The sequence below is a fragment of the Trachurus trachurus genome, assembly GCF_905171665.1.
Source record: "Trachurus trachurus genome assembly, chromosome: 13".
Lineage (NCBI taxonomy): Eukaryota > Metazoa > Chordata > Actinopteri > Carangiformes > Carangidae > Trachurus > Trachurus trachurus.
In genome coordinates, this window is record NC_139892.1 from 40098727 (window position 1) to 40125017 (window position 26291).

Genomic DNA, 26291 nt, shown 5'->3' on the forward strand with positions numbered 1-26291 from the left:
AAGGGCTTAGGCGCTGACTTTAAAGGAGGATGTGGATCAGCTGATCAGATGTAAGAGACAAAATTAAATTTCAAAGCTTTTGAGTTTCTGTTGAACGTTCTTCCTGTGGAGTCACATTTCAATGATTCTCATTAAAAACTGAGTTATAACTCAGACACACGTTCAGTGGATGACTGACAGCATCCCATGCATCTTTTTTTCTGTTATTGCATCCACTGCTGACGCTACGAAATATAACAGCTGCTTTTTGTTCACTTCCTGCAGCAGTCGCTCCACTTCAGCACTAAAGTTCTTTTTATGTTTGGAGTCCGATGCTCCCTTTAGATTTTTGTTTGGGCATTTTAACTTTCTTTCTCAACTCACCTTCTCTGGCATTCTTGATTCAACAACACGTTCATGAATCTGACGTAGAGTTTGCATGTTCTCCCCGTGCATGTGTGGGTTCTCTCCAGCTTCCTCCCACAGACCAAAGACATGCAGGTTAACTGGTGAGTCTAAACAACCCATAGGTGTGAATGTGTGTCTGTATATGTTGGCCCTGTGATAGACTGGTGACTTGTCCAGGGTGAACCCCGCCTCCTGCCCAAAGTCAGCTGAGAAAGGCTCCAGCTCACCCTCCACCCTAGTGAGGATGAGCTGTATAGAAGATGAATGAACTTAAAGAGATATTGGTGAATGAGGCCCATTGTTACAAAATGTAGGAAAAGGAACTCATTCACATTTGTAACCCTTAAAATAACTTTGCAGAGAATTCTTTTGAAAACCTAAAACTGTTAAACATGAGTTGTGTTGTTGTTTCAGGATCCAGCAGCAGAGACCAGACTCTCCTGAACCCAGCTGTCTGTCTTTAAAGAGCAACGACTCAAAGGACGTTCTCATTTTCTTTAAAGGAGGATGTGGATCAGCTGATCAGATGTAAGCTGTAACTGACAGTCAGACTCAGGTTATTGTAGAAAAGAACCAGTTTGTACGACGTGTTGTTGGACCAGGTCTGAAACCAAAGTGTCTCTGTCTGTTGTGAACGTCCTCAGGGGACATATAAAGTCCATCTTGTATTATCTCTCTGTCCTGATGTTGACTTGACACTGATTCCTCCACAGAGTGGACCAGGAGAGCTCAGAGGTTCCCAGTGGTCAGTCTGCCCAGCAGCATCAAACACACCTGGACTCCATATTTATGGTGAGGACATGTCCAACAGCTGCTGTTACATCTGTTGTGTTCACCATCATATCCATGCTGCACTTTGACACCAGTGGATTGTCAGTCTGTCCAACATGGATCTGATGTTTGGCTCCATGGTTTTAGTTTGATGCCGTCACTCATAGAGTTTCTGTTCCAGCTGCTGGAGGAGAACATGGTCACTTTTGTCAAGAACGAGCTGAAGAAGATCCACAAGGCTCTGAGTCCAGATTACCCAGAATGCTCAGGGAGTCAGAGGGAGGATGAGGAGGTGTTGGACGGTGAGGATGAAGAGCAGAGGAGGAGCAGCAGAGAGGCATTAGTGAAGATCACAGTGAACTTCCTGAGGAGGATGAAGCAGGAGGAGCTGGCTGAGCGTCTGCAGAGCAGTAAGAGGATTTCTCTAAAGATTCAACAGGACAAATGAGACTTTCACTGACATCAACACATGGAGGGAAACATGTTCATATAGTCGTTGTTTAGAGGAATTGAAGTGTTATATTTTCTTTATGATTTTTACTGTGTTTTTGTTTATTCAGGAACTCCTGGTCCAGATTGTGGACGTAAACTCAAATCTGCCCTGAAGGAGAAGTTCCAGTGTGTGTTTGAGGGGATCTCTAAAGCAGGAAACCCAACCCTTCTGAACCAGATCTACACAGAGCTCTACATCACAGAGGGAGGGGCTGGAGGGGTCAATGAGGAACATGAGGTCAGACAGATTGAAACCGCTTCAAGGAAACCAGACAGACCAGAAACAACCATCAGACAAGAAGACATCTTTAAAGCCCCACCTGGAAGAGACCGACCAATCAGAACAGTGATGACAAAGGGAGTGGCTGGCATTGGGAAAACAGTCTTAACACAGAAGTTCACTCTGGACTGGGCTGAAGACAAAACCAATCAGGACATACACTTCACATTTCCCTTCACCTTCAGAGAGCTGAATGTGCTGACAGAGACAAAGTTCAGCTTGGTGGAACTTGTTCATCACTTCTTCTCTGAAACCAAAGCAGCAGGAATCTGCAGGTTTGATCAGTTCCAGGTCGTCTTTATCTTTGACGGTCTGGACGAGTGTCGACTTCCTCTGGACTTCCACAACACTGAGATCCTGACTGATGTGACAGAGTCCACCTCAGTTAACATGCTGCTGACCAACCTCATCAAGGGGAACCTGCTTCCCTCTGCTCGCCTCTGGATAACCACACGACCTGCAGCAGCCAATCAGATCCCTCCTCAGTGTGTTGACATGGTGACAGAGATCAGAGGGTTCACTGACCCACAGAAGGAGGAGTACTTCAGGAAGAAGTTCAGAGATGAGCAGCAGGCCAGAGAGATCATCTCCCACATCAAGAGATCACGAAGCCTCCACATCATGTGCCACATCCCAGTCTTCTGCTGGATCACTTCTACAGTTCTGGAGGAGCTGTTGAAGACCAGAGAGGGAGGAGAGCTTCCCAAGACCCTGACTGAGATGTACATCCACTTCCTGGTGGTTCATCTAAAACTGAAGAAGGTCAAGTATGATGGAGGAGCTGAGACAGATCCACACTGGAGTCCAGATAACAGGAAGATGATTGAGACTCTGGGAAAACTGGCTTTTGAGCAGCTGCAGAAAGGAAACCTGATCTTCTATGAATCAGACCTGACAGAGTGTGGCATCAATATCACAGCAGCCTCAGTGTACTCAGGAGTGTTCACACAGATCTTTAAAGAGGAGAGAGGCCTGTACCAGGACCAGGTGTTCTGCTTCGTCCATCTGAGTGTTCAGGAGTTTCTGGCTGCTCTTCATGTCCATCTGACCTTCATCAATTCTGGACTCAACCTGATGTCACAACAACAAACAACTTCCAAGAAGGCTGAAACAACAGGAGTCAAATCTGCAGAGACAAACTTCTACCAGAGCGCTGTGGACAAGGCCTTACAGAGTCCAAATGGACACCTGGACTTGTTCCTCCGCTTCCTCCTGGGTCTTTCACTGGAGACCAATCAGAATCTCCTACAAGGTCTGATGACACAGACAGGAAGTGACTCACGGTCCAATCAGGAAACAGTCCAGTACATCAAGAAGAAGATTGAAGAGACTCCCTCTGCAGAGAAAAGCATCAACCTGTTCCACTGTCTGAATGAACTGAATGATCGTTCTCTAGTGGAGGAGATCCAACAGTCCCTGAGATCAGGATGTCTCTCCACAGACAAACTGTCTCCTGCTCAATGGTCGGCTCTGGTCTTCATCTTACTGTCATCAGGAGAAGATCTGGACGAGTTTGACCTGAAGAAATACTCTGCTTCAGAGGAGGCTCTTCTGAGGCTGCTGCCAGTGGTCAAAGCCTCCAACAAAGCTCTGTAAGTGTAGAGATAGTTGGATTTATTCATCATTATATAATAACACTTCTGTCTTTTCAACAGGACAGATAATAAACTACTTTCTTCTTTAATTCCTCATGATCATCTCTTCAGACTGAGCAGCTGTAACCTCTCAGAGAGAAGCTGTAAAGCTCTGTCCTCAGTCCTCAGCTCCCAGTCCTCTAGTCTGAGACACCTTGACCTGAGTAACAACAACCTGCAGGACTCAGGGGTGAAGCTGCTGTCTGGTGGACTGGAGAGTCCACACTGTAGACTGGAGACTCTCAGGTGAGCATCCATCCAGCTGTTTATCTGATGCCACTTGAACACAGCAGCAGGTGTTGACAGAGGGTTCCTGTGTGTTGTTGTGTGTGTTCAGTCTGTCAGGATGTCTGGTCACAGAGGAAGGCTGTGCTTCTCTGGCCTCAGCTCTGAGCTCCAACCCCTCCCATCTGAGAGAGCTGGACCTGAGCTACAACCATCCAGGAGCCTCAGGAGTGAAGCTGCTGTCTGTTGGACTGGAGGATCCAGACTGGAGACTGGAGTCTCTCAGGTATGGAGAGGCTGCTGCAGCCACACACACTGTCTGATAGAGGAGGAGGAGCTGGAACATTTTCTATGGCCCCGTTCACACCTGAGGTGGTGTAGGCCACAGTGAAGCTCCGCCCACTCCACTGACGTCCTCTGTCTCAGTCTGACTCGTCCCAACACAGTTTATACTGAAGCCAAAATCTCAGAGTGTTTCAAACATGAGCTGTGCAGCTTTCATCAGTCACAGTGATGAACTACTGAGATCAGGAGTTTCTCCTCATGATGACTTCAGTGTCTCATCATGACTCACTGTGTCATATTCAGAGTCAGAGTCAGAGTATCTTTATTGTCATTATTCAAGATAATGAAATTGTCTTCGGACCCACGGCTTAAAAACACAGCATACAATACAGTAATAAATAGAATAGAAAAATAAAAATAAAGAATACAATTTGCACAAGTATGTGGGGGTAGCTGGGGACAGGGAAATAAAGTGCATAAGTGCCAGTCTGAGTGTATCTGGGAGGGAAAGTACGTGTGAGTGTGTGTGTGTGTGTGTGTGTGTGTGTGTGTGCGTGCGTGCATGCCACTACAAGGGGGCGATAGCCTTCACCGCTCTAGGAAAAAAGCTATTCTGAAGCCTTGTAGTGGTTGCCTTGATGTACCTGTACCGCTTGCCAGACGGCAGCGGTACAAACAGTTCGTAGCCTGGGTGGGTGGGGTCTAAGGTGATGCATCTAGCCCTCCTCTGGACTCGAGAGGTGTAAACAGAGTCCAGATCAGGCAGACGGCAGCCCACGATCCCCTGTGCAGTTCTCACCACCCGGGCCAGGTCCTTCTTGTCCCCTGCCGTACAGCTGCCGTACCACACCGTCATACTGAGGCACAGGATGCTCTCAATTGTTGCTCTGTAAAAGTCTGCGAGCAGTTTGGAGGAGAGACCAGCTCGCTTCAGCCTCCTGAGGAAGAAGAGCCGTTGTTGGGCCTTCTTTACCAGGAGTGAGATGTTCAATGACCAGGAGAGGTCAGAGGAAATGTGGATGCCCAGGAACTTGATGGTGTCAACACGCTCCACCGCCTCCCCCTGTATACAGATCGGGGCATGTTGAGTCTTCCTGGACCTCCTAAAATCAACTATGACCTCTTTGGTCTTTGCGGTGTTCAAAATAAGGTTGTTATTTGAACACCACTGTATCAGGTGCTGGACCTCAGCTCTGTAGTGGATTCAGGAGAAGAGATGTCAGTGAGCAGCTGTTGGCAGCTGTGCTCCAAGTCTCTCCAGATGTTTGGATCAGACTTTATTTCAGAGCAGACCCATCGCCAGAACTAAGTCTTAAGGGGGGCATATGGAATGCATGGGAGGGCACAATTATACATATCTATCTATCTATCTATCTATCTATCTATCTATCTATCTATCTATCTATCTATCTATCTATCTATCTATCTATCTATCTATCTATCTATCTGTAGTAGCAGCAGAGAGATGGGGAAGCTCCTGTATGGGGAGCTAAGTCAGAGCCACACTCCCCATAAAGAAGCTGCCAATCTCTCTGCTGCCTACTACAGTTATTAACAGACCTGAAAATTAAAACCCGGACCTGATGGCGATGTGTTTTGATATGAGCGTTCGCTGTTGTCAGCCACATAGCTCAGCTACCTAGCTTCAACTGTGTTTATATTGAGGCAGAGGAGAGAGAGCAACTGAACAACAGTGGGGGCTATATGAAAAGGTCCACATTAGCAGCCAATGACGCAGCTGCACTACAGGTGCCGGTAAGGGGCATGACACACCTGCCGCGATTGCCAGACCTGCTGCAACATAATCAGATCGTCCCTAGGTCCTATGTTCCCCACTTTGTATGGGACTGGGGAACATCGAACCCTTTTCTAAAAAAGGGTCCTTTGTTCCCCGCTTTTCCCCAAAAGGACCCAGGGAACATGCAATTTTTGTACCCACACCTGGAAGTGGAGTTGTGAGTGACTTGACATATTTTTGCCTATTTTTGAGTGAGAAGTTGAGTTGTGTCTTTGAGTGAGAAGTGTAATTGTCCCATTGGTTGGGTTTAGGCAATGAAGAAAGGAGTTGGTTAATTTTTGTAAAAAAAGACCAGGTAACAAGCAAGATGGCAGCACGCGCTGGTGCTGCGGCTGTATGCTCTCCGTTTTGGTGCTATGTTTTGTGTTACGACCTGTTTGAGTCTCACAAACCTAGTCTATGAACTCATCGACATTGGATTACAGCACTGCTCGACTGTCTCGGCAGAATTCCAGTCCGCTCACAATATTCCGGAGGATGTCGCAAGACCACCGGGCTCTTCCTGCACCAGCAGGCGGAGGAGACGGCGGAAGGAGAGGCTGCTGGTCAGGCATGCTAGCCAGGTTAAGGAAGCTACCACATCGGACTTCACTACCGAGCATCTTCCTCACCAATGCCAGATCAATAACGCATAAAATGGACGAGCTGGAGCTGACCATCGCTACTAACAGCTACGTCCAGAACAGCAGCGTAATGATCATCTCCGAAACCTGGCTACACCCGCTCATCCCCAATGAAGCGGTGCAGTCTCTTTCTCCGTTCCTGAGAAAAGTCAAGCTAAACATGGCTGGGTTTCACCAAAATCCCTGCTTTTTTTCTAGAAAAGGAGATACAGCGTCTTTTATGAAAGGTGCTCTGTTGTGCTCTTCTGACACTTGCATTCCTGGATCAAAGGGCTCGTGTAAGATAAATATATACAACAATTGTTGTTCTATTCACAAAACCACCATCGGGGGGGGGGGGGGGGGGGGGGGGGGGCACTAAACAACAATATCACAGACGCACCGTGCCCTGTCACAGCCTCTCGCCGCGGATTGTGATGGTCTCTCGGCCACAGCAGGTCGGGAACACCGGTCCCGCCGGTGGTCGCGGTCCTTCTGTGGTACGGGTCGGTGGTGCCGGTATGCTTTGACCCAGAGACCATCACATTTTACCGTGGGAGGACATGGTGTTGCTCGAGATGAAGACCGGACGGGACTGTCGGCTGAGAGCTTCCTGTTTCGGCTCCGAGCTGCTGGAGCCTCGCCAGTGACAGCGGAGCAGCTGCGCTGCATCCACATGCAGAACTCGGTTTGCAAAAGCCGAGTTATGATAAAAACTTCCTGGTCATGAGCTGTCATGAGTTTCGCTAAACTGATTTTAAAAATGTGAAGTAATCAGCCAAGTAATCTCCGTTTTTATCAAATGTACCGGTAATCTGATTACGGGTTTTTTTCTGTACTTGCAACGGACTACAGTTACCCTTTTTTTGTATCCTGATTATGTAACGCCGTTACATGTAGTCCGTTACTCCCCAAGCCCGGGCGTGACTCTGCATTCCGGTCAGGAGACAAAGAACAGTACAGCATGGAAAGAGCAGAATTAAAGAGGGGCATCAAAGAGGCCAGCAAAAGGAAGGTGGAGGGACATCTCACATATAACAACTCACGCAGGATGTGGCAGGGGATAAAGCACATCACCAAATACAAAGGCAGCTCCAACAACAATATGGACACCTCATTAGCAGAGAAGCTGAACAACTTCTTTGCACGGTTTGAGGTTGAACCAGATCTGCCACCTCCATCTTCCTGCATCCAGGATGCACCCAGGATGCTGGAAGTGAGGCAGGAAGTGAGGCGGGTATTGAGATCAGTCAACCCGAGGAAAGCTGCCGGCCGGTAAATGTGAATTCACACATTCACACACTGATGGCGGAAGCTGCCATGCAAGGCGCGAACCACGACCCATCAGGAGCAAGGTGGGTAAGGTGTCTTGCCCAAGGACACTATGGCAGCAACCGGGACAGAGCTCTACCACCTGAACCACTGCTGCCCCGAATGGGCTACCAAGCAAGGTACTTCAAGCCTGTACCAGTCAGCTTGCTGGGGTTTTCACTGTGATTTTTAACACATCTCTGTCACAGATCATACCCCCCTGCCTCAAAACTGCCACCATTGTTCCTGTGCCAAAAGAGATAGCCCCTGCAGACGACTTGAATAACTACAGACCAGTGGCAACGCCAGTCATCATGAAGTGCTTTGAGAGGTTGGTCTACCACTACATCAAGTCTTGCCTACCACCCTCCCTTGATCTCAACCAGTATGCGTATCGAGCAAAAAGGTCTATGAGGATGCAGTTTCCATGGTAACACACACAGCGCTGAACCAGTTAGAGCAACGGGACACCTATGTGCTGTTCATCGATTATAGCTCCGCCTTCAACACCATCCTCCCAGACATCTTGGTCAACAAACTGCTCCACCTAGGCCTCCCCTCTTCCATCTGCATGTGGATTACAGACTTCCTCACCAACCGGTCACAGTCTTAGGGCATACCTCTCCTCTTCCATCACGATCAGCGCTGGTGCACCACAGGGTTGCGTGCTAAGTCCTTTGCTCTACTCACTGTACACCCACGACTGCACTCCAGCCCACCCAACCAACACCATTATCAAGTTGGCGGATGACACGGTCATGATTAGACTCATATCAGGGGGAGATTAGACCAGCTACAGAGATGAGATCCAGAGCTTGTTGAGGTGGTGCTGCACAAACAACCTGAAATTAAATACATCCAAAACAAAAGAATTCATCATGGATTTCAGAAGGAAGCACAGGGAGGAGCCAACTCCGCTGTGGATCAATGGAGCATGTGTAGAGCAGGTCCACTCATTCAAGTACCTCGGGCTTCACATATCCTGGGCCATCAACACCACTGAAATCACCAAAAGGGCACAGCAGCATCTCCACTTGCTTAGGCCGCTGAGGAAAAACAACCTGAGTGAGAAGCTGCTTGTGGCCTTTTACCGTTCAGCGATTGAGAGCATCATAACATACAACATCAGAGTGTGGTATGCAGGCAGCACAGCTGCTGAGAGAAAGACCCTACAGCAGATCATCCACACAGCTGAAAAAATCACCGGCCTGCTACCCTCCCTCAATGACATAGCCACCACTCGCTACCTCAAAAGAGCCTCCAACATCTCAATAGAATCCACCCACCCTGGTCATTACCTGTTTCAACTGCTGCCGTCAGGACACACACATCCAGATTCAGAAACAGTTTCTTCCCCCAGGCCATCATGGCATTAAACTCTCAATAATCTCTGTACATTTGCACTACTAACAACTCACAGATCAGCCACAGAGTGGGCACTTTTGAGGCACTTGCACTTTATAGCTGTCATGCACTTTCAGTATCACAGCTAGCTGCTGCACCATAGCAGCTGCACCATAAACTATGGATTGTTTTTTATTAATACTGTATGTGTGATGTGTAGATGGGATGAATGCTGTTTTATGAATTCTATTGTATTATTTTATGTCTAAGCACCATTGGGAGTAGCATCTCCAGTCTCGTTGTATTTATACAATGACAATAAAGTTTCTATTCTATTCTTAGGTAGAGGCTAGACAGGCCAGATAGAGAGAGAGAGAGTCCAGGTAAGTAAAGAGAGTCCATCGACCAGCTACAGCGGGAACATAGGACCCCTTTTTTGAAAAAAGGGGAACAAAAGAGGGTCCTATATTCCCTGATCGGGGAACATAGGTACGCTCCCGCCTCAACACATGGGGTGGGTGCTCTGCTGTTCCTCTGTCTTCAGCAATCAGCTGAGACAGAGCACAGTGGATGTGGCGCTGATCATCTGTTGCAGTGCACGTGTGTGTTGAACAGCAAAAAAGAGTGATCGCTCCCGTGAGCTTTTTAATCTTATCGTTAACGGTTCATAATCGGTTAACGAGCGTCGGTTATCGGTCAGAAAATAATTTCAAAATGTGTATCCCTAATCCAGCTCCTTCTTCTCTGTGCTCAATGTTCATCCATACATACAAGCCTCCATGTGAACACAGTGATAAAACAGTGTGTGTGAGAGAGCCATGTAATGTCCATGTGTGCATGCTGACAGAGAAGGTGCTGCTCTGACCCCCCTCCTCCTTTCAGGGTGGAGCCTGCTGGAGTCCCATGGTTGACACCAGGTCTGAGGAAGTGTAAGTCTGTTTTTACTTTGATTCATGGAAACAAAGCAGCACATTCAACCATCTTCACACTGTCACATCACTGACCTCATGAGTCTTCATCAAACTGTCAATAACTGATCACATGATCAATAACTGCAGCTGTGTCTTGTTCTCTCCATCAGATTCCTGTCCACTCACAATCGACACAAACACAGTGAACACAAAGATCAAACTGTCTGACAACAACAGGAAGGCGACACATGTGGAGGAGGATCAGTCATATCCTGATCATCCAGACAGATTTGACCTTCAACATCAGCTGCTGTGTTCAACTGGTCTGACTGGTCGCTGCTACTGGGAGATTGAGAAGAGAGGAAGCGTTTATATATCACTGAGTTACAGAGGAATCAGCAGGAAAGGAAACAGTGATGACAGTAGGTTTGGAGGGAACGATCAGTCCTGGAGTCTGTTCAGCTATGATGGTGGTTATGGAGTCAGGCACAATAACAGAGCGACAGACATCACCTCCTCCTCCTCTTCCACCTCCTCCTCCTCCTCCTCTTCCACCTCCTCCTCCTCCTCCCCTGTCTCTGACAGAGTAGCAGTGTATGTGGACTGTCCTGCTGGCTCTCTGTCCTTCTACAGAGTCTCCTCTGACTCACTGATCCACCTCTACACCTACAACACCACCTTCACTCAACCTCTGTATCTTGGGTTTAGATTCTGGTCCAAGTCTGGTTCCTCAGTGAGTCTGTGTTGAGTGAATCAGAGCCCCTGCCCTTTTTGCCTCGTATAAAAAAGTGCCCTTTTTATGTGTTTTTTTTTTTTTTCAATAAATAAATACATTCCTGTTGCATGGGGATGTAAACAACGTCACGGAGAGAGACTGACAGAGAGGTACAAGCTGCTGCCTCATCAATAACTCTGTGTGTGCCGCACATAGATGAGAGAAACGTGACAGTGGAGCGACTTAAACCTTTGTGAGTTATAAACCCACGAACATCACTTCCTTGTCGGTTCTGACAAGTCGCCTTCCACTTATTTAACAAGCTTAAAAACGATCATATTACAGAAATGCGCCCATTTGTGTTTGTTTAGCTAACTGCTTGTTAAGAACCCTATTGAGTTACCGGTAGGCTAATTGTGACTTTGCTGTTGTAAATATTGCTGCTGTTCTGAAACATGCACAGTAGCAGTCAGTCACAGTAGTCTAAATGTCTTGGTTTTGTCACATATAGATGTGTAGCACTCACATGATTTTTTTTTCTGCAAGCCATGTTAATGTGCACCTAATACCATATTAGCCTCAGCCTACCAGTTCAGAAGTCATGACTCTGTTTCAGGAAGTCAGGAAATTGGCCCAGCGTGTTGACTGCAGTCCTGAAGGCGTGCAGGCTTTCTCTATTGACTAAATAGTATAACTGTAATTTAATTTAACTTATTTATTTTCATATTAAGGCCTGAAAAAAATTGTACATACTGCCCTTTTCTGATGTTGAGCCCCTGCCCCTCTATAGTCATGTGCACATAAAGGGGAGGTCCTCTCTGTGTGTGCAGCCAAGGGATGCGCGTGAATGTGGTGACGTAGGGACGAGGGCGGGGACTGCTAACTCTTTGAGAATTTTCTTCATCATTTTGTTGACAAAGTGGATTCTGTCAGAAAATATATCAGTAAGAGTGTCACTATGAATACTAACAATGATCTGCTCGTTGCCCCAGCTCATTCTGCTGTGTTTGAACAGTTTGAGTTGGTTTCCCTTTTTTCTCTTGGTGACATAGTGAAATCCATGAAATCTACAAATTGCCCATTAGATACTGTCCCTGCCAAAGTGCTGAAAATGGTTTTTAATACTGTGGGGCCTAGTCTCCTGGTTTTTATTAACTCCTGCCTTAGATTAGAAACTGTCCCAGATGCCTTTAAACATGCTGTGGTCAGGCCCCTTCTTAAAAAGCCTAATCTTGACCCCTCTGTGTTATCAAATTTTAGACCTGTCTCCAATCTGCCCTTTCTTTCTAAGGTTTTAGAAAAAGCTGTTTTTATACAATTACAGTCCTTTTTGGATGACAACTCTGTACTCGAGAAGTTCCAATCTGGGTTTAGGTCTCGCCACAGTACTGAGTCTGCACTGTTAAAGGTGCACAACGATATTGCTCTGTCTGTGGATGCCAAGTGCCCCGTTGTCTTAGTGCTGCTTGATCTCACAGCAGCCTTTGACACGGTGGACCATGCAGTCCTCCTGTCACGTCTAAAAAATTACGTTGGCATCCACGGCATCGCGTTGAAGTGGTTTACATCTTACTTGTCCAGTAGAACTTTCTCTGTTATGGTTGGCGACCTGTCCTCTTCCAGTGCTCCTCTCTCTTGTGGAGTGTGCACAAGGATCTATTCTTGGCCCTATCCTTTTTTCTTTGTACATGTTACCACTGGGGTCAATTATAGCCAGGCACAACCTTTCCTTTCACTGTTATGCAGACGACCTGCAAATCTATCTGCCAGTGAAGCCAAACAGTAACAGTGCACAATGTTCTTTATTTGACTGTATTGCTGATATTAAGCAGTGGTTGGCTCAAAATTTTCTTAACTTAAATGATGAAAAAACTGAATGTATTGTGTTTGGAGATACTGTGTCAGCTGACTTTGGCACCCTGTCTCCAAAGCTCAGTTCAACTGTCAGAAATCTGGGTGTGACTTTTGACAGTCATCTCAAGTTCGACAAACAAATCAGCAATGTTGTCAGGACTAGCTGTGTCTTTTAGCTAAAGTTAAAATGTTTTTAAGCCGCCACGACCTCGAGAAAGCCATCCATGCTTTAATTAGTTCACGGTTAGATGCCGCGGCCCGTCGTTTTAACCAACACTCACAGACGTGTGCACATTACCCCTGTTCTTAACTCCCTTCACTGGCTTCCTGTCCTTTTTAGAATTGACCCATTGTATTTATCCGAGCTTTTAACCATCCGAGATCCTGGTAGAGCTTTGAGGTCAGCTAATCAACTTGTACTGGAAGTGCCCAGATCAAAATACTATAAACACTGGGGTGACCGAGCATTTTCTGTTGCTGCTCCCAGGCTCTGGAACAAGCTCCCCACCTAGATGCGTCTCATCTCTGACCCGGGCCTTTTTAAATCCAGACTAAAAACTATTTATTTAGGATGGCTTTTAATACCCAGTAGCACGATGGCACTTTTATCTTATTTTATTTTATTTTAACTTATTTGACTTTGCCGTATTTTATTGCTTTCACTGTTTTTATTGTTTTTAAATTGTTTTTATTTCTGCTTCTTTCTTTTTATTATTACACTATGTAAAGCACTTTGGTACACCGAAAGGATTGTTGTAAAGGGCAGTATAAATAAAGTACATTTACATTTACATAAATAAATAAATTCTAGGGCTAATCTTTGTATGACTGAATTATTCTGCATAAGACCCTGACTAATACTCATAGTAATTCTGCATTAGCATCAAAACAAAGTAGGCTAAATAAAAAATGATAATACATACTGTAGTCTAAGAAAAAAAGTGGAAAAGTCAGGGGCCCACTTCAACGGCCCTGATTATCTGACTAACTTGCATATTTCACTCAGGACCGGCGGATCAGCTGGTGTGCAATGCGTGCTGTATAGCCTACTGTACGATCCTTCTTTTCTCTCTCTCTCATCGCGCTGTACGTCTTCACAAGCCATACACTTTCTACACAAGTGCACCTTCTCTCTCATGTTTAGTTCCATATTAAGACAGGTGCGTCAGTGCCAGTAGATAGTCGCGGAATCGTGTGTCAGGCATTTGGCTCTAATGGGAATGGCTGGTTTGACGTGACTTTATCATTAAAAGTGTTTTTTTTTAAAGAGCGCTGTCAACCACTCCTAGACGCGTCAGGTCAGCATAGCGCAGTGCTAACTGCTTTCTCTTGGAAACTGACTCTGGACTTGATTTTCGTTTATTAGCGACGACCATTGACCGACGACTGTTCATGGATTGTCTGGGATTTGATTGGCCGTGCACATTCCTGTTGGACTACACTACATGGTTGTATGGTTTAAATCTGACACAATAAGATATAAAACAAACATGAACTCATGTTGAAGACCATGTTCTTATTTGCCTCGTCTGACTGCAGCAGGCTACAGATAAAAGACATGAGACTTTTTATTGATCCCACGTGTTGCAACAGTAGCATAGAGATACAGGACAAGTAAAGAAGGAAGGAATAAAAATATAAAGATTTCACTATGTATGAAATATATAACAAAAATATGTACTGTTATGTACGGAAGCCGAGAACGGCCACGTCCATAATATTTTTTTTATTATCGTTTTCTCGTGATAACGACTTATTATTTCGTTATCTCGAGATAACAAAGTCCGTTTTCTCGTGATAACGAATTAATTTATTTCGTTATCTCGAGATAACAAAGACCGTTTTCTCGTGATAACGAAATAATCATAGAATGTGTTGTTGACATGGTTGCCTAGCAACATGTTTCCCCGGTGCAATCGCTTCTGCTTACGGGGAAGTAGCAGCTGGTTAGCCGCTGTATGTTCGTAGCAGGAGGCTACTAAAGCGAGTCTGTTGGAAACACACATCTACAGATCTAACGTAACAGAAGAGATGTTTTTCGTGGGATAATTGCCCAGAACCATGTGTAGAACTCAAATCAGTGAGCTGATTAATGTGATCACATCATCCTGATTTCAGCCTTCAAGAGCTGCCACTAACGTTAGTCTGCTCTGAGGAGCTGTCAACAATGAAGTACCGGTAAGTTACACTTAACATTAGTTTGTTTACTGAGCTGGGTTTATTTAAGGGGCTACAGGTTAGCATAAACACATGAGAGTTGACTACGTTATGGCAGCTTCGGCTAAGGTAATGTTAGCTAGTTGCTGCTCAGATAAAGCTCATGAACACTGCTGTCTTGCCAAATTAACATTAGCCTACTTGTCAGTGGTCGCAGGCAACAGGTGTCTGATGGTTCGAGATAAGGTTGTGATTTCTGACAGCAGCAGACAGTAGCTAACGTTAGCTTAGCTGAAACAGGATAGATGGGACCACCGGCCGGTAGCCCCTTAAATAAACCCAGCACAGTGACGTTATTCAAACTAACTTAACGTTAAGTGTAACTTACTGGTAAGTTACTGTTGACAGCTGGTGTGGACAATAATCACACCAGTGAGTGAAGCAAAGCGATAGATAGATGTTATATCTATCGCTCTGGACTGAAGTTAACTGCCCCATGCTCGAGCTGAACAGTAGCCTCCTGTTGCCATGTCAACGACACATTCTATGATTATTTCGTTATCACGAGAAAACGGTCTTTGTTATCTCGAGATAACGAAATAAATTAATTCGTTATCACGAGAAAACGGACTTTGTTATCTCGAGATAACGAAATAATAAGTCGTTATCACGAGAAAACGGTAATAAAAAAAATGTATACGGACCTGGCCGTTCTCGGCTTCCGTAGTTATGTATAATTATAGAAAAAACTATATTGTTTAATGGGAGATGTTGCAGAGTGTGGGTGTGCATGAATACAAGTAAATGTACAGCTTGTATGAACTGAGCCAGGTAAAATACACAAGGATAAATTATGCAGAAGAGAAATAAACTTTATAAACACAAGCAGGTGAGGTAATGGAGAGTAATGTAACAAGAGTCATATAGATCTATACTCAGCCTGATGTATTGAATCATATTCTCAAATCAAATAAACTTTATTTGTCCCGCAGGGGAAATTCGTCTTGGGCCAGTAGCGCAGGAAAAACAGCTGCTGTGTTCATACATACATACACACATGGTTTATACAACAGTATCAATGACATACATACCCCAAAAGTGCAGTGAGTGCAATAAATAGGTTAAAATACAGAGTTCTGGATAGATAAGAATACAGAGTTAAAATAAAACATACTAAAAACTAAACAGCTGGGAACATCAATGAAGGCCTGTAGTGGTCGCGTGCACCATGACTGGTCCCTCATATACTGCCTGGAGGGACTGGAAGTAACCATGTTTCCCCTCTATCTTCAATGCTGTAGCCTCCATTCTTTGGAGTCTGGCCTTACACTGGGCTGTGAGGGAGCCGAACCGTGCTGCCATACCGTATCTTATGATACCGGCCAACACCGCATTATAGAACGTTAACATTATCTCGGTTCAGACCCCAAACAGCCACAGCCCTCTTAGAAAGTGGAGCCTCTGAGCTTGTCTGTTACAGAGGAAGTTCACATGATCGCTCCAGTTATGAGGGAACCTGTTCAATAGAGCAGTTATCAATGATTACCGGGTCCTGAGCTGCGATTACCTGAGGGTTAATCATCAACTCTGTAGGAGCCAGATTGGTCATTTTCTTTGTTCATGAGTGTTGTACAAATTTGTGCCAGTAGGTGGCAGTACCTGTTTAGGCCATTGCCTTTGAATCTATATAGGTAGGTGGGTTAATCAGCGCTGGTCCACACGCTGGGGAATCCATATGGTTTTTGACGGTGCCATGGCGTGTGTGTGTAGCCTAATAAATCTGCAACAAAAGAGAAGTAATGCTTGGACATTTGCTGTGTTATGCACTTATGCGTACAAGCCCTTTAAATCACCAGCATGCGCGGATAGTGACAAAGGGCCTCTATAATCTCTTTTGTCTTGTTAGTGTTTAACACCAAGTAGTCGTTACCACACAGGGTTTTGAAGGTGGCTATCTCACTGAAGTACACGGAGGGGCAGGTATTCACATCCAACAAGCTTAAAATGATGGGATTACATGCTGTCATTCCGACATCCCACCATTTAGACATACCACCATTCCTGAATGGGCTCTATGCACAGCTCCACTACTTCCTGAACTTAAGGCAGCTCCTTTATTTCCTGTCTTACATAATTGGACACACACACACCTGGATGAATCAGTTTGTTCAATAATGTAAGACAGGAAATAAAGGAGCTGCCTTAAGTTCAGGAAGTAGTGGAGCTGTGTATGTATGTGAACTCCTGCATTCATTGGTGTATATATGTTACCGGCCTCAGGCCTAGGGGTACTCGGGCTGGTAGCTATTTTGCTACACAGCAATGAATGACAGTGGAACAGTAAGAAACACGGTTTCAGCAGTGTGCGACTGTGTCAAGCACCATTTTATTCTGCCTCCTATGTAACATGTCAAACATCTCAATTCACATTCACCTGGCCAATTACCAGCCTTAATATCAGGCAAATGCTTGAGTTTAACTATAAATGCATATAACTTCAATACATATAAATAATAACACAAACAAGTGTGAGTATACTGTGGCTGCATTGACAAATACACCAAAGTTATCAAACCATTCTAAATACATTGACGTGACCTCAAAAGTCACAATTTTTAAGTTGTTTTTCACGTTTTACATACCTGTGGAACAGTAAGAAAGTGTCTGACTGCCTCAAACACCATTTTATTCTGCCTCCTAGTGTATGGGAATGGGATGGGCTTGAGTCAGGAGTTTCTCACTGAACCTGGTATCACAGTGCCACCTATGGTCACAAAGTGGAATGACAACAAAATGACCTGTATGGGAGTCTGACTCAGGATGTAACTGAAATAAATGAAAATAAAGAGAAAGAAGAAAATAAAAAATAAGTTGTGTGTGTGTATGACATCCTACTAATGAGAGGCTCTTTTTTCTGCCCTCTACATATAACGTGAAGAGGCTGAGAGAGACGTTTACCCTGACTTGTTGTGTCCTGTTTGTTAAGAACCAATAAAACCATTTAATAATAAAAGTGTCAACCCTCATGTTGAATAACCTCTGTCCTCACACTGTCAATGAGACCAAGGAGCCACAGTCAGTGAGAACAACTTTATTTAAAAATATCAAACGTCACTAAATCACATTTCAGTCTGAACAGTTTTTACACTGATATGAACATTTATCTGATAGAAACAATGAGCTTCATAGTTGATGTGAGCAGCTGCTGCCTCCTTCTCCTCACTTCTTCTTGGTGTACTGCAACCACAGAGAGGACAGGCTGACGTGTGTTGCTCTGTCTGACAATATTATTATTATTATTATTATTATTATTATTATTAATAAACTCACTTTATCTAGAATCCAGTCAGCGTCTGTTATCGCTCTCTGGATGATCATCTGGATCCTCTCTGGGTCGTCCTCATCTGAGTGACTGGTGTAACCCTGGAAACACAAACTCATCAATCAGGACACTTTATTAATAATATTATCATCATGATTATCATTATTATTTCTCCGGTTTGAGTTTTTCCACTGTGTTTCTTTCCTTCATTTTTAAAATCTAAATGGAAGAATTGGACGTTTTGGACGAGAATAAGTGATAATAATGAAAATAATCCTCAATTTCAGACTTAATCCTGGATTTTCTCTGGTTTTCCTGATCTGTGTGTGAATGTGTGAATGCAGCAGCAGCAGCAGCAGCAGCAGCAGCAGCAGCAGCAGCAGTAGCAGCAGCAGCAGCAGCAGCAGCAGGGACCTGAGGAGATCAGACAGGCGATCAGTCATTGTAGTGGCTGTTTGTGGAAACTAAGAAAAGCTTCAAATCAAACTTTAAACCCTAAAGAATCAAAGGGCCACTGCTGCACCATGGGTCGTGGTGTAGACAGCTGAGAGAAACATCATGACCATGCAAAGTCCAGTTTTAACTACAAATGTGGTTTATTTGACCAGAAAGGAGCAAGAAAAGAACAAAACAAAACAAAACCCATCAGCCCACCCAGGTGCATGCTGGTCCCTCACTGCAGCCCTACACATTTATTCTCTGGTGACGTGATCAAATGAAATAAAACACCAATAATAAACAGGAAAACACCTGAACTACACAAATAATAAACTAACAGAATCTGATCAGAGTTAAATCAAATAAATCAATTCAGGAAAATCAGATCTAAACTAAATATTAAAGTAAACAACACTAAATACAAACAATGAATAAATAAACAGCTGCAACAGTTTGTGTTTGTTGACGTGTGTTTACTACTGCTGGCTGTCAATCAAACCTCCCTCATGGAAAATAACCTGTAGTGACATCATCATCATCATCATCTTCATCATCATCATCATCATCATCATCATCATCATCATCATCATCATCATCTTCATCATCATCATCATCATCATCATCATCATCATCATCATCACTGTTACTTTAAAGGACAATTTCAACACAAATTCACCTCAGGCTGTATGTTCCTAACATTTCAGGTCTAACAGAAGGAATCTGAAGGTTTCCAGTTTAATGTCTCCTGTTTTGCGGTAGTTATGGTCTGTCCCTGCATCGCCACGGCAACGATGAATGGGAGCGGATTGAAGTTCTGCTGCTGAGGCTGTTTACATCCCTCAAAGCCGCAATTTTTTTCCACAGACAGTGTCAGACGTCGACTCAAACATGCGCCAAGAAGTTTTTTTTACTTCAAGTCCAGAGTTGATATTCCTGTGTTTCTGACACAAACGGGAGCTTCCCACTGCACCTGAACACACCGAGCGTCAACTTGGGTCTCGACTCCGCCAGACTTTGAATCAGATCTAGTTTTACAAACATGTCGGCTTGTTGAAGTAAATAAACTTCTGGCTGCATGTTTGAGTCTCCATCTGACGCTGTCTGTGGCTTTGAGGGATGGAAACAGCCTAAGCAGCAGAACTTCAATCCGCTCCCATTCATCGCTGCCGTGGCGACGCGGGGACAGACACAACTACCGCAAAACAGGAGAAATTAAAGGGATAGTTCAACATTTTGGCAAATTGACCCATTGCCATAATCCCTATAGTCATAGCAGTAGGTTCATTACCTTTAATTGTCGGTGTAAGCTATTTTCAGTACAGCAGAGCGCAGCAGCTGGCTGCTCAGAGCTACACTATGGAGGCTAAGGGAATTTCTTGGTTTCCCTCATTAAACTCATCAAATATCCCAAAACTCCACAGCGCTTTTGTAGACAAGTTGTGACCTGCACAACCACCACGCTATGAGATAATGACGGAACGATACGAAACGGAGCCGTTTTCGAGGTAAATTCATACAAAACCGCTGATGTGCGTTGCGTTCAGGGACAGTTTTTCAGCAAGCAGTATCCGTATTTACCCTGTATTTACCTCGAAAACGGCTCCGTTTCGTATCGTTCCGTCATTATCTCATAGCGTGGTGGTTGTGCAGGTCACAACTTGTCTACAAAAGCGCTGTGGAGTTTTGGGATGTTGAATTTGATGAGTTTAATGAGGGAAACCAAGAAATTCCCTTAGCCTCCATAGCGTAGCTCTGAGCAGCCAGCTGCTGCGCTCCGCCGTACTGAAAATAGCTTACACCTACAATTAAAGGTAATGAACCTACTGCTATGACTATAGCGATTATGGCAATGGGCCAATTTGCCAAAATGTTGAACTATCCCTTTAAACTGAAAACCTTCAGATTCCTTCTGTTAGACCTAAAATGTTAGGAACATACAGCCCCGAGGTGAATTTGCCCGGAATTGTCCTTTAATGTTTTCCTCCACGTGATGTTGAAGATGAAATGACAGTGACAGTAGTGACTCCTCCCTCCCACCGGAGCCCCACATATTTATTCTCTGGTGCCCCGACGTGGAGAAATGAAATAAAAACACAAAGAACAAACAGGAAAACAAACGACAAACTCACTGAACACTAACAACATCTGATCAGGATCAAATCAATCAATCAATTCAGGATCATCAAATCTAAACTCAACACTAAACACGACCAATAAACATGTGACATCATCAGACTGTCCATCTAACCAGTCTGCAGCTCCATCCAGCTTCTCTCTGCATCCTCAGCTCAGAAACCGTCACTAGAGAGAGTCCAGCATCCGTCAGCAGAGGTGTGTGTGTGTGTGTGTGTGTGTGTGTGTGTGTGTGTGTGTGTGTGTGTGTGTGTGTGTGTGTGTGTGTGTGTGTGTGTGTGTGTGTGTGTGTGTGTGTGTGTGTGTGTGTGTGTGTGTGTGAGGGTCACCACGAACAACATCAATTAATAACTTTTATGATAAAAAATTATAATTTAGATATCAAGAATACGCTCTCAAAAATATATCAAATACTAGGAGACAGTGAAGAAACACAAGACCTAATTAGGACAAAGTGGAATCAAGATCAATCAAGTACAAATAGAAGACGACGATTGGAAAAATGCTTATAGCACAATACACAAAACAACAAGTTCTGGATATTGGAGGGAATTCTCATGGAAGGTATACACACGTTTTTTCATTACTCCAAACATACAGTCTAAATTCACAACATCCATTACCTCAGACTGTTGGCGAAATTGTGGGGAGCACCATGCGAACCACTCACATATTTTCTATTTTGTCCATCACTAAAACCTTTTTGGAAAAAAATTATGGAATCTTTCTTTTCAATTTCCCAGTTTAAAAAAACACTGGAACCGAAATGTATAGTTTTAGGAATAACACCAGCCGAACTTACAACAGAAAAAGACAAATATTTATACAGAATACTTAGAATAACAGCTTTGAAACAAATCACAAGAAATTGGCAAAAATCTATCTCACCTTCTTTTAACAACTGGAAATTAACTGTAAACAGTATTCTGGAAATGGAAAAAATGACATACAGAGTCAGAAAACAAGAACCAGAATGTCTGAAGAGATGGAATAAGTGGTTTGATTATATAAATAAATAAATAAACGGATGTTTTCAGCTCTGAAGAAAGGTTTATTAGATTTCTGAAGAGAACAAATCTATGTATGTATATATTGCAATTTTTGTTTCTATCTTATGCCCTTTTTTTTTTTTTTTTTCCCCCAACTGTCTTTGTTCCACCCCCCCCCCCCCTTTTATTATTAATATTCCCCTTAAAATTATATATATTTATTTTTTATTCTTTTTTTTTTTTTTTTGAATCCATCTATTTTTCACTTTTTTCTTTGATGTTTTTCACACACACACACACACACTAAAAAATGTTTTAAAAAATGTCATAAATGTTGCAGGAACGTGCCAGTGACTGATAAGATATGTGCTGGAATATGAACTTGAATTCTGCAATAAAGTATAAAAAAAAGAAAAAGAGAAACCGTCACTAGAGAGAGTAGAGTATCCGTCTGCAGCGTTACACCTGGCCCGTCAGCAGAGGTGTGTGTGTGTGTGTGTGTGTGTGTGTGTGTGTGTGTGTGTGTGTGTGTGTGTGTGTGTGTGTGTGTGTGTGTGTACCTGAGCAGCTCACCTGTCGTACGGCGTGTCGATAGTGTTGCTGCATGGCCGTGTTGGGCAGCAGCCTGCAGCACCTCAGGAGATATGGATAGAGCTGCAGCGGGGTGTGGACCAGCTCTGCTCCAGCTAAAGGTGGCATCCCCTCCTCCTGTGGAGTCACAGACAGCAGCTCTGAGCTTCAGCAGCTTCACAGTCACAGTCAGGAAGAAGAAGAAGAGGAAGAAGAAGAAGCTCTCAGAGATGTAACACCTGCTCAGGTCTATACAGCTACTGTTAGCTAACACACTAACAACACTTTAACACACCAGCAAAACCATCAGTGAATGGAACAGACGTCCAGAGCACCTCAAAAACACCACTGCACTGCAAAAACTCTAAATCTTTCTGAGAATATTTGTCCTTTTTCTTGTCAAAATGTCTCATTTCTAGTCAAATCTAATCTCTTTCCATTTAAAATAAGACTCATCACCTAAACATTGACTTGTTTTTAGATCATTTTCACTTGTTTCAAACTAATATTCACTTAAAATAAGTAGAAAAATCTGCCAGTGAAAGTAAGTTTTTTGTGTTTGTAATAAGGAAGAAAAACTTGCTCCACTATCAGATTTTTCTACTTATTTCAAGTGAAAATCTGCTTGAAAGAAGTAAAAAGTGTCTAAAACAAGCTGCTTTTTAAGTATAATGAGATTTGTTTTGACTAGAAATGACATTTTGACTAGAAATAAGAGAAATATTCTTGGTAAAATGTTAGAGTTTTTGCAGTGTGACTACCTCTGTTTTACTCGTAAGGTCAGAAACTGGATTGTGAGTCAGCAGCCGGGGAGCCCTGTACATAGGAGACCAGTAGGTACCAGTAGGGATGAGACCCTGGTGGGCAGCCTCGTCCAGAGGTGGTAGTAACACGCTACATTTACTCTGTTACATTTACTTGAGTAACTTTTTGGATAAATTGTACTTCTAAGAGTAGTTTCAATGCAGCATACTTGTTACTTTTACTTGAGTAGGCTATATAGTGCACACAAAGAGCTTATGGACAGTTCATAGATCTTTCAGAGATAGGCCTATGTAAGTTATTGTGGCTGAATTTGTATTAATTTATGTTACTTTGTAAAAAAAAAAAAAAAAAAAGTCATTTAGGCTATTGTTTTAGTTGTTAAATGTTGTTCTTTGGCAATATCTGAATTTTTTCATTGCTATTATATTTCTGTGTATTTGATGAGGCCTACTACATTTACGCGCTGATCAAAATCAGAGGTTACTCAGCAGTTACTCAGTACTTGAGTAGATGTTTCACCAGGTACTTTCTACTCTTTCTCAAGTAAATGTTTGAATGGCTACTTTTTACTTTTACTTGAGTTACATTATTCTAAAGTAACTCTACTCTTACTTGAGTAGAGTTTTTGGCTGCTCTACCCACCTCTGGCCTCGTCCCTACTGGGCATTCTCAACCTGACAACGCAGTGCCAGCATCAAACTGGAACTGCATTAGGTCACCTTGGTGGGTAGCTCCATCCCTGTGGAGCTCCACTCAGGTCCCTTCTCCTCTCCTACATATTATTTACACTGAACAATGAGCACTTTATGTGAAATCCTATGTACTTGAATGTATTTGATTTATTTTAAATACCCAGAACATCCCTGCACACGTTAGATAGGCACTCTACTTTATGAAATATCCTATGTACTTGAATAGCCTACTTATTTGAAATACTCACATCTTTTTTTTATTCAAAACTTTGTTTCACATTACAAAACATTTTTTCATAATAATATGCAATATATAAAGCACATCTATATTATAATACGCCAGGGGGAATTTACAAGTTTCCAAAAAAAATGTTCAGGTTTTCACATATATTGACAGTCTTATTGCTTTCTGGTTGCTTAAAAATCTGATGGAGGTTATGTATTGCTTGAGCTCACCGCTAAGAGCAATAAAGGAAGGTTTTTTTTTTTTTTTTTAATGAACTTACATTTCAGTTTAAACTCTCTGTTGTCTCCATCAGTGTCTCTCTGACGTCTTCTCCTCCTCCGGAGACTTTCCATAACAAACCGTAGTCGGATCATGGATGTGTTGAGTCGGATGTGTCGTCATCTGTTTGTCTGGTGTCATGTTTGCACCACACGGAGCGGTGTCGCCCCCTCGTGTCGCTTCATGGAGTCCTGCAGCGTCCTGGAGGAAACTGGAGATGAGTTCAGACACAGAGTCACTGACAAGCGGCGGACTGGAGATCGATATTATCATTAATGTTTTAACTCTTTATGGTTCAGTAGTAGAAATAAACAGCAGTAAAAACACCAGTCTCTCTACTCAGATAAAGAAGTCACCTCCCCTCCCCCACTTCCTGTTTAAACTTTACTTTCACTTTGACTCAGCGGTTGTGTTGCAGTTTGTTTCCCCATGTGAAGGTAAGGTGAACAGTCTGAATGTTTTCCTCCTTAACACCTGTCGTTACCTGAGTTCTCTGCACTTCAACTTGTGGTTGTGTTGTTGTTGTGTTATTATAATGTTACTGTAGCTGAGTCAGAGCTGCAGCTGTAAAGTCTGGACCGACAGAACCGTGTCCTCCATGTTGTGTGGATGTTGTGGGTAGAAGCGCTGGAATAAGAGCAGAATCTGTTAGCTACTACCTGTCACTGATCAATACTGACTGTTACTGATCGATACTGACCACCTCATGTTTTTGTCTTGGTTTTCCTGAGACTTTATTGATTATTGATTTTCCAGCGATCAATGTTCTACAGAGTAACCAGGATTGGGAGGGTTAGGCTATACTCTGAAAATAATAGTCCTGTAGGCGACAATTACAGGTTACCTGTTAAAAAAGTGTAATAAGTAACTTTACTCTAAGTCAGAAGAAAACTCGCCAGTTTTCTAAACTACCGCTCATTTCCATGTAAAGTTGGTGTTGTGGTCGCTGGGACGCCGCTAATGTCACGTCAACTTGCTGCTGAGAGTCACATACAGGATGTGTGTGTCAGAAGAGGCAGGGGGGAGGGGGGGGAGGGGGATCAACTTGTGACTGCTGAGGTTGTATCAGAGTCTCACGGTGGATGCTGCACCAATAACAAATTAAACTGGTTTGACAAATTCAAACACATTTATTGATGACTTAATTTAAAGGAGCCTATAAGATCACGTGTGTGATCAAATTCAGTGTTAAAGGTGCTCAGGCAGGTGATTTTGAAGTAGCCTAAGATAAAAGTAATCCAGAAAGTATTCAGAATACATTACTTTACTTGAGTAATCCAAATACATTACAGATTACAGATTTTGGGACATGTAATCAGTAATCTGTAGGGGAACACATTTTAACCCTCCCAGTCCCAACACTGATTATACTGTATATAATAAAATAATACAAATAATCTATTCAATTTCAATTAATTTATTTGCTATGGAGGACAATGTACAACATTCAGCACTCCCTCCAAGGGGGTGCGGCTGTACCCAATTGCAGCCGGCAACCGGCGGCAGCTTGTCAGAATAGAGACGTCCGTCAGCTGCCTTTTTTCCCCTTTTTTTTGTATTTCGGCTCCCCAATGACCAGCGCGATCGAACTTTGACGTCAGTCACGTGACGAGCGGCCAAAGCGGCTGAAAATATTTGCCGTTTTGGGAGCTGTCTTGTCTGACGCCCACCCTCATGATGGACATGTGAGCTGCTGTGCAGATGAATGATGTGTGTTTCCTCTGCAGGTGAAGCTACAAAGTGTGTGTGAGCTGAGAGTCTGAAATAAGTATCACTTCACACATCTTTGTCCTCTGCTACTAAATTTCTCTCTGCGGATAAATGTCAGATGTGATCACAGAAAAAAAAGAAAAGAAAAAAAAACGATCACGGATCATTTGCTGTTTTCGTTGTGAGCAGAGTGAAGGGGGGAATGTTCCCCGAGTCGTCCTTTCACTGGACGACTTGGGGAACAGTTCACAGTAACTGTGCGTTCACACCAAAAGCTTCCAAAGCGTCAAAAACGCCGGAAGTCAATTCATTTTCAATGAGAGCCTGGCGACACCGAGCGTCCAAAGCGTCAACAGGCGTCGCCGCGCTTCCAGAGCGTCCAAAGCTTCCAAAGCATCCAA

The 26291-nt window shown here is 43.6% G+C and overlaps 3 protein-coding genes across 4 annotated transcripts in view; 2 read left to right on the top strand and 1 right to left on the bottom strand.

Moving 5' to 3' along the window:
- Nucleotides 1–26291, top strand: part of LOC310995915 (uncharacterized protein) — a 55607-nt gene that overhangs the window by 6050 nt on the left and 23266 nt on the right. The window contains exon 3 of the mRNA XM_083985126.1: nt 802–915. Coding sequence (XP_083841252.1) covers nt 802–915 — 114 coding nt within the window. The remainder of the gene's footprint in view (nt 1–801; nt 916–26291) is intronic.
- LOC310995922 (NLR family CARD domain-containing protein 3-like) lies at nt 22–11062 on the top strand. The gene is made up of 8 exons (XM_083985134.1): nt 22–50; nt 1101–1179; nt 1340–1568; nt 1719–3522; nt 3637–3810; nt 3902–4075; nt 10012–10058; nt 10211–11062. Exons 2-8 carry the CDS (start codon nt 1177–1179, stop codon nt 10786–10788), a joined length of 3009 nt encoding a protein of 1002 aa, XP_083841260.1. The 5' UTR covers nt 22–50; nt 1101–1176; the 3' UTR covers nt 10789–11062.
- On the bottom strand, nt 17919–24261 carry LOC310995942 (LYR motif-containing protein 9-like). Of its 2 annotated transcripts, none has more exons than XM_083985162.1 (4): nt 24182–24261; nt 22222–22393; nt 18097–18189; nt 17919–18003 (listed from the first exon to the last, which is right to left on the bottom strand). In XM_083985162.1, the coding sequence occupies exons 2-4, from the start codon at nt 22345–22347 to the stop codon at nt 17986–17988; spliced, it is 237 nt and encodes a 78-aa protein (XP_083841288.1). In that variant the 5' UTR covers nt 22348–22393; nt 24182–24261; the 3' UTR covers nt 17919–17985. The 2 variants fall into 2 exon arrangements, with proteins under 2 accessions (XP_083841288.1, XP_083841287.1); XM_083985161.1 differs by having other exon boundaries at nt 22222–22356; nt 24182–24252.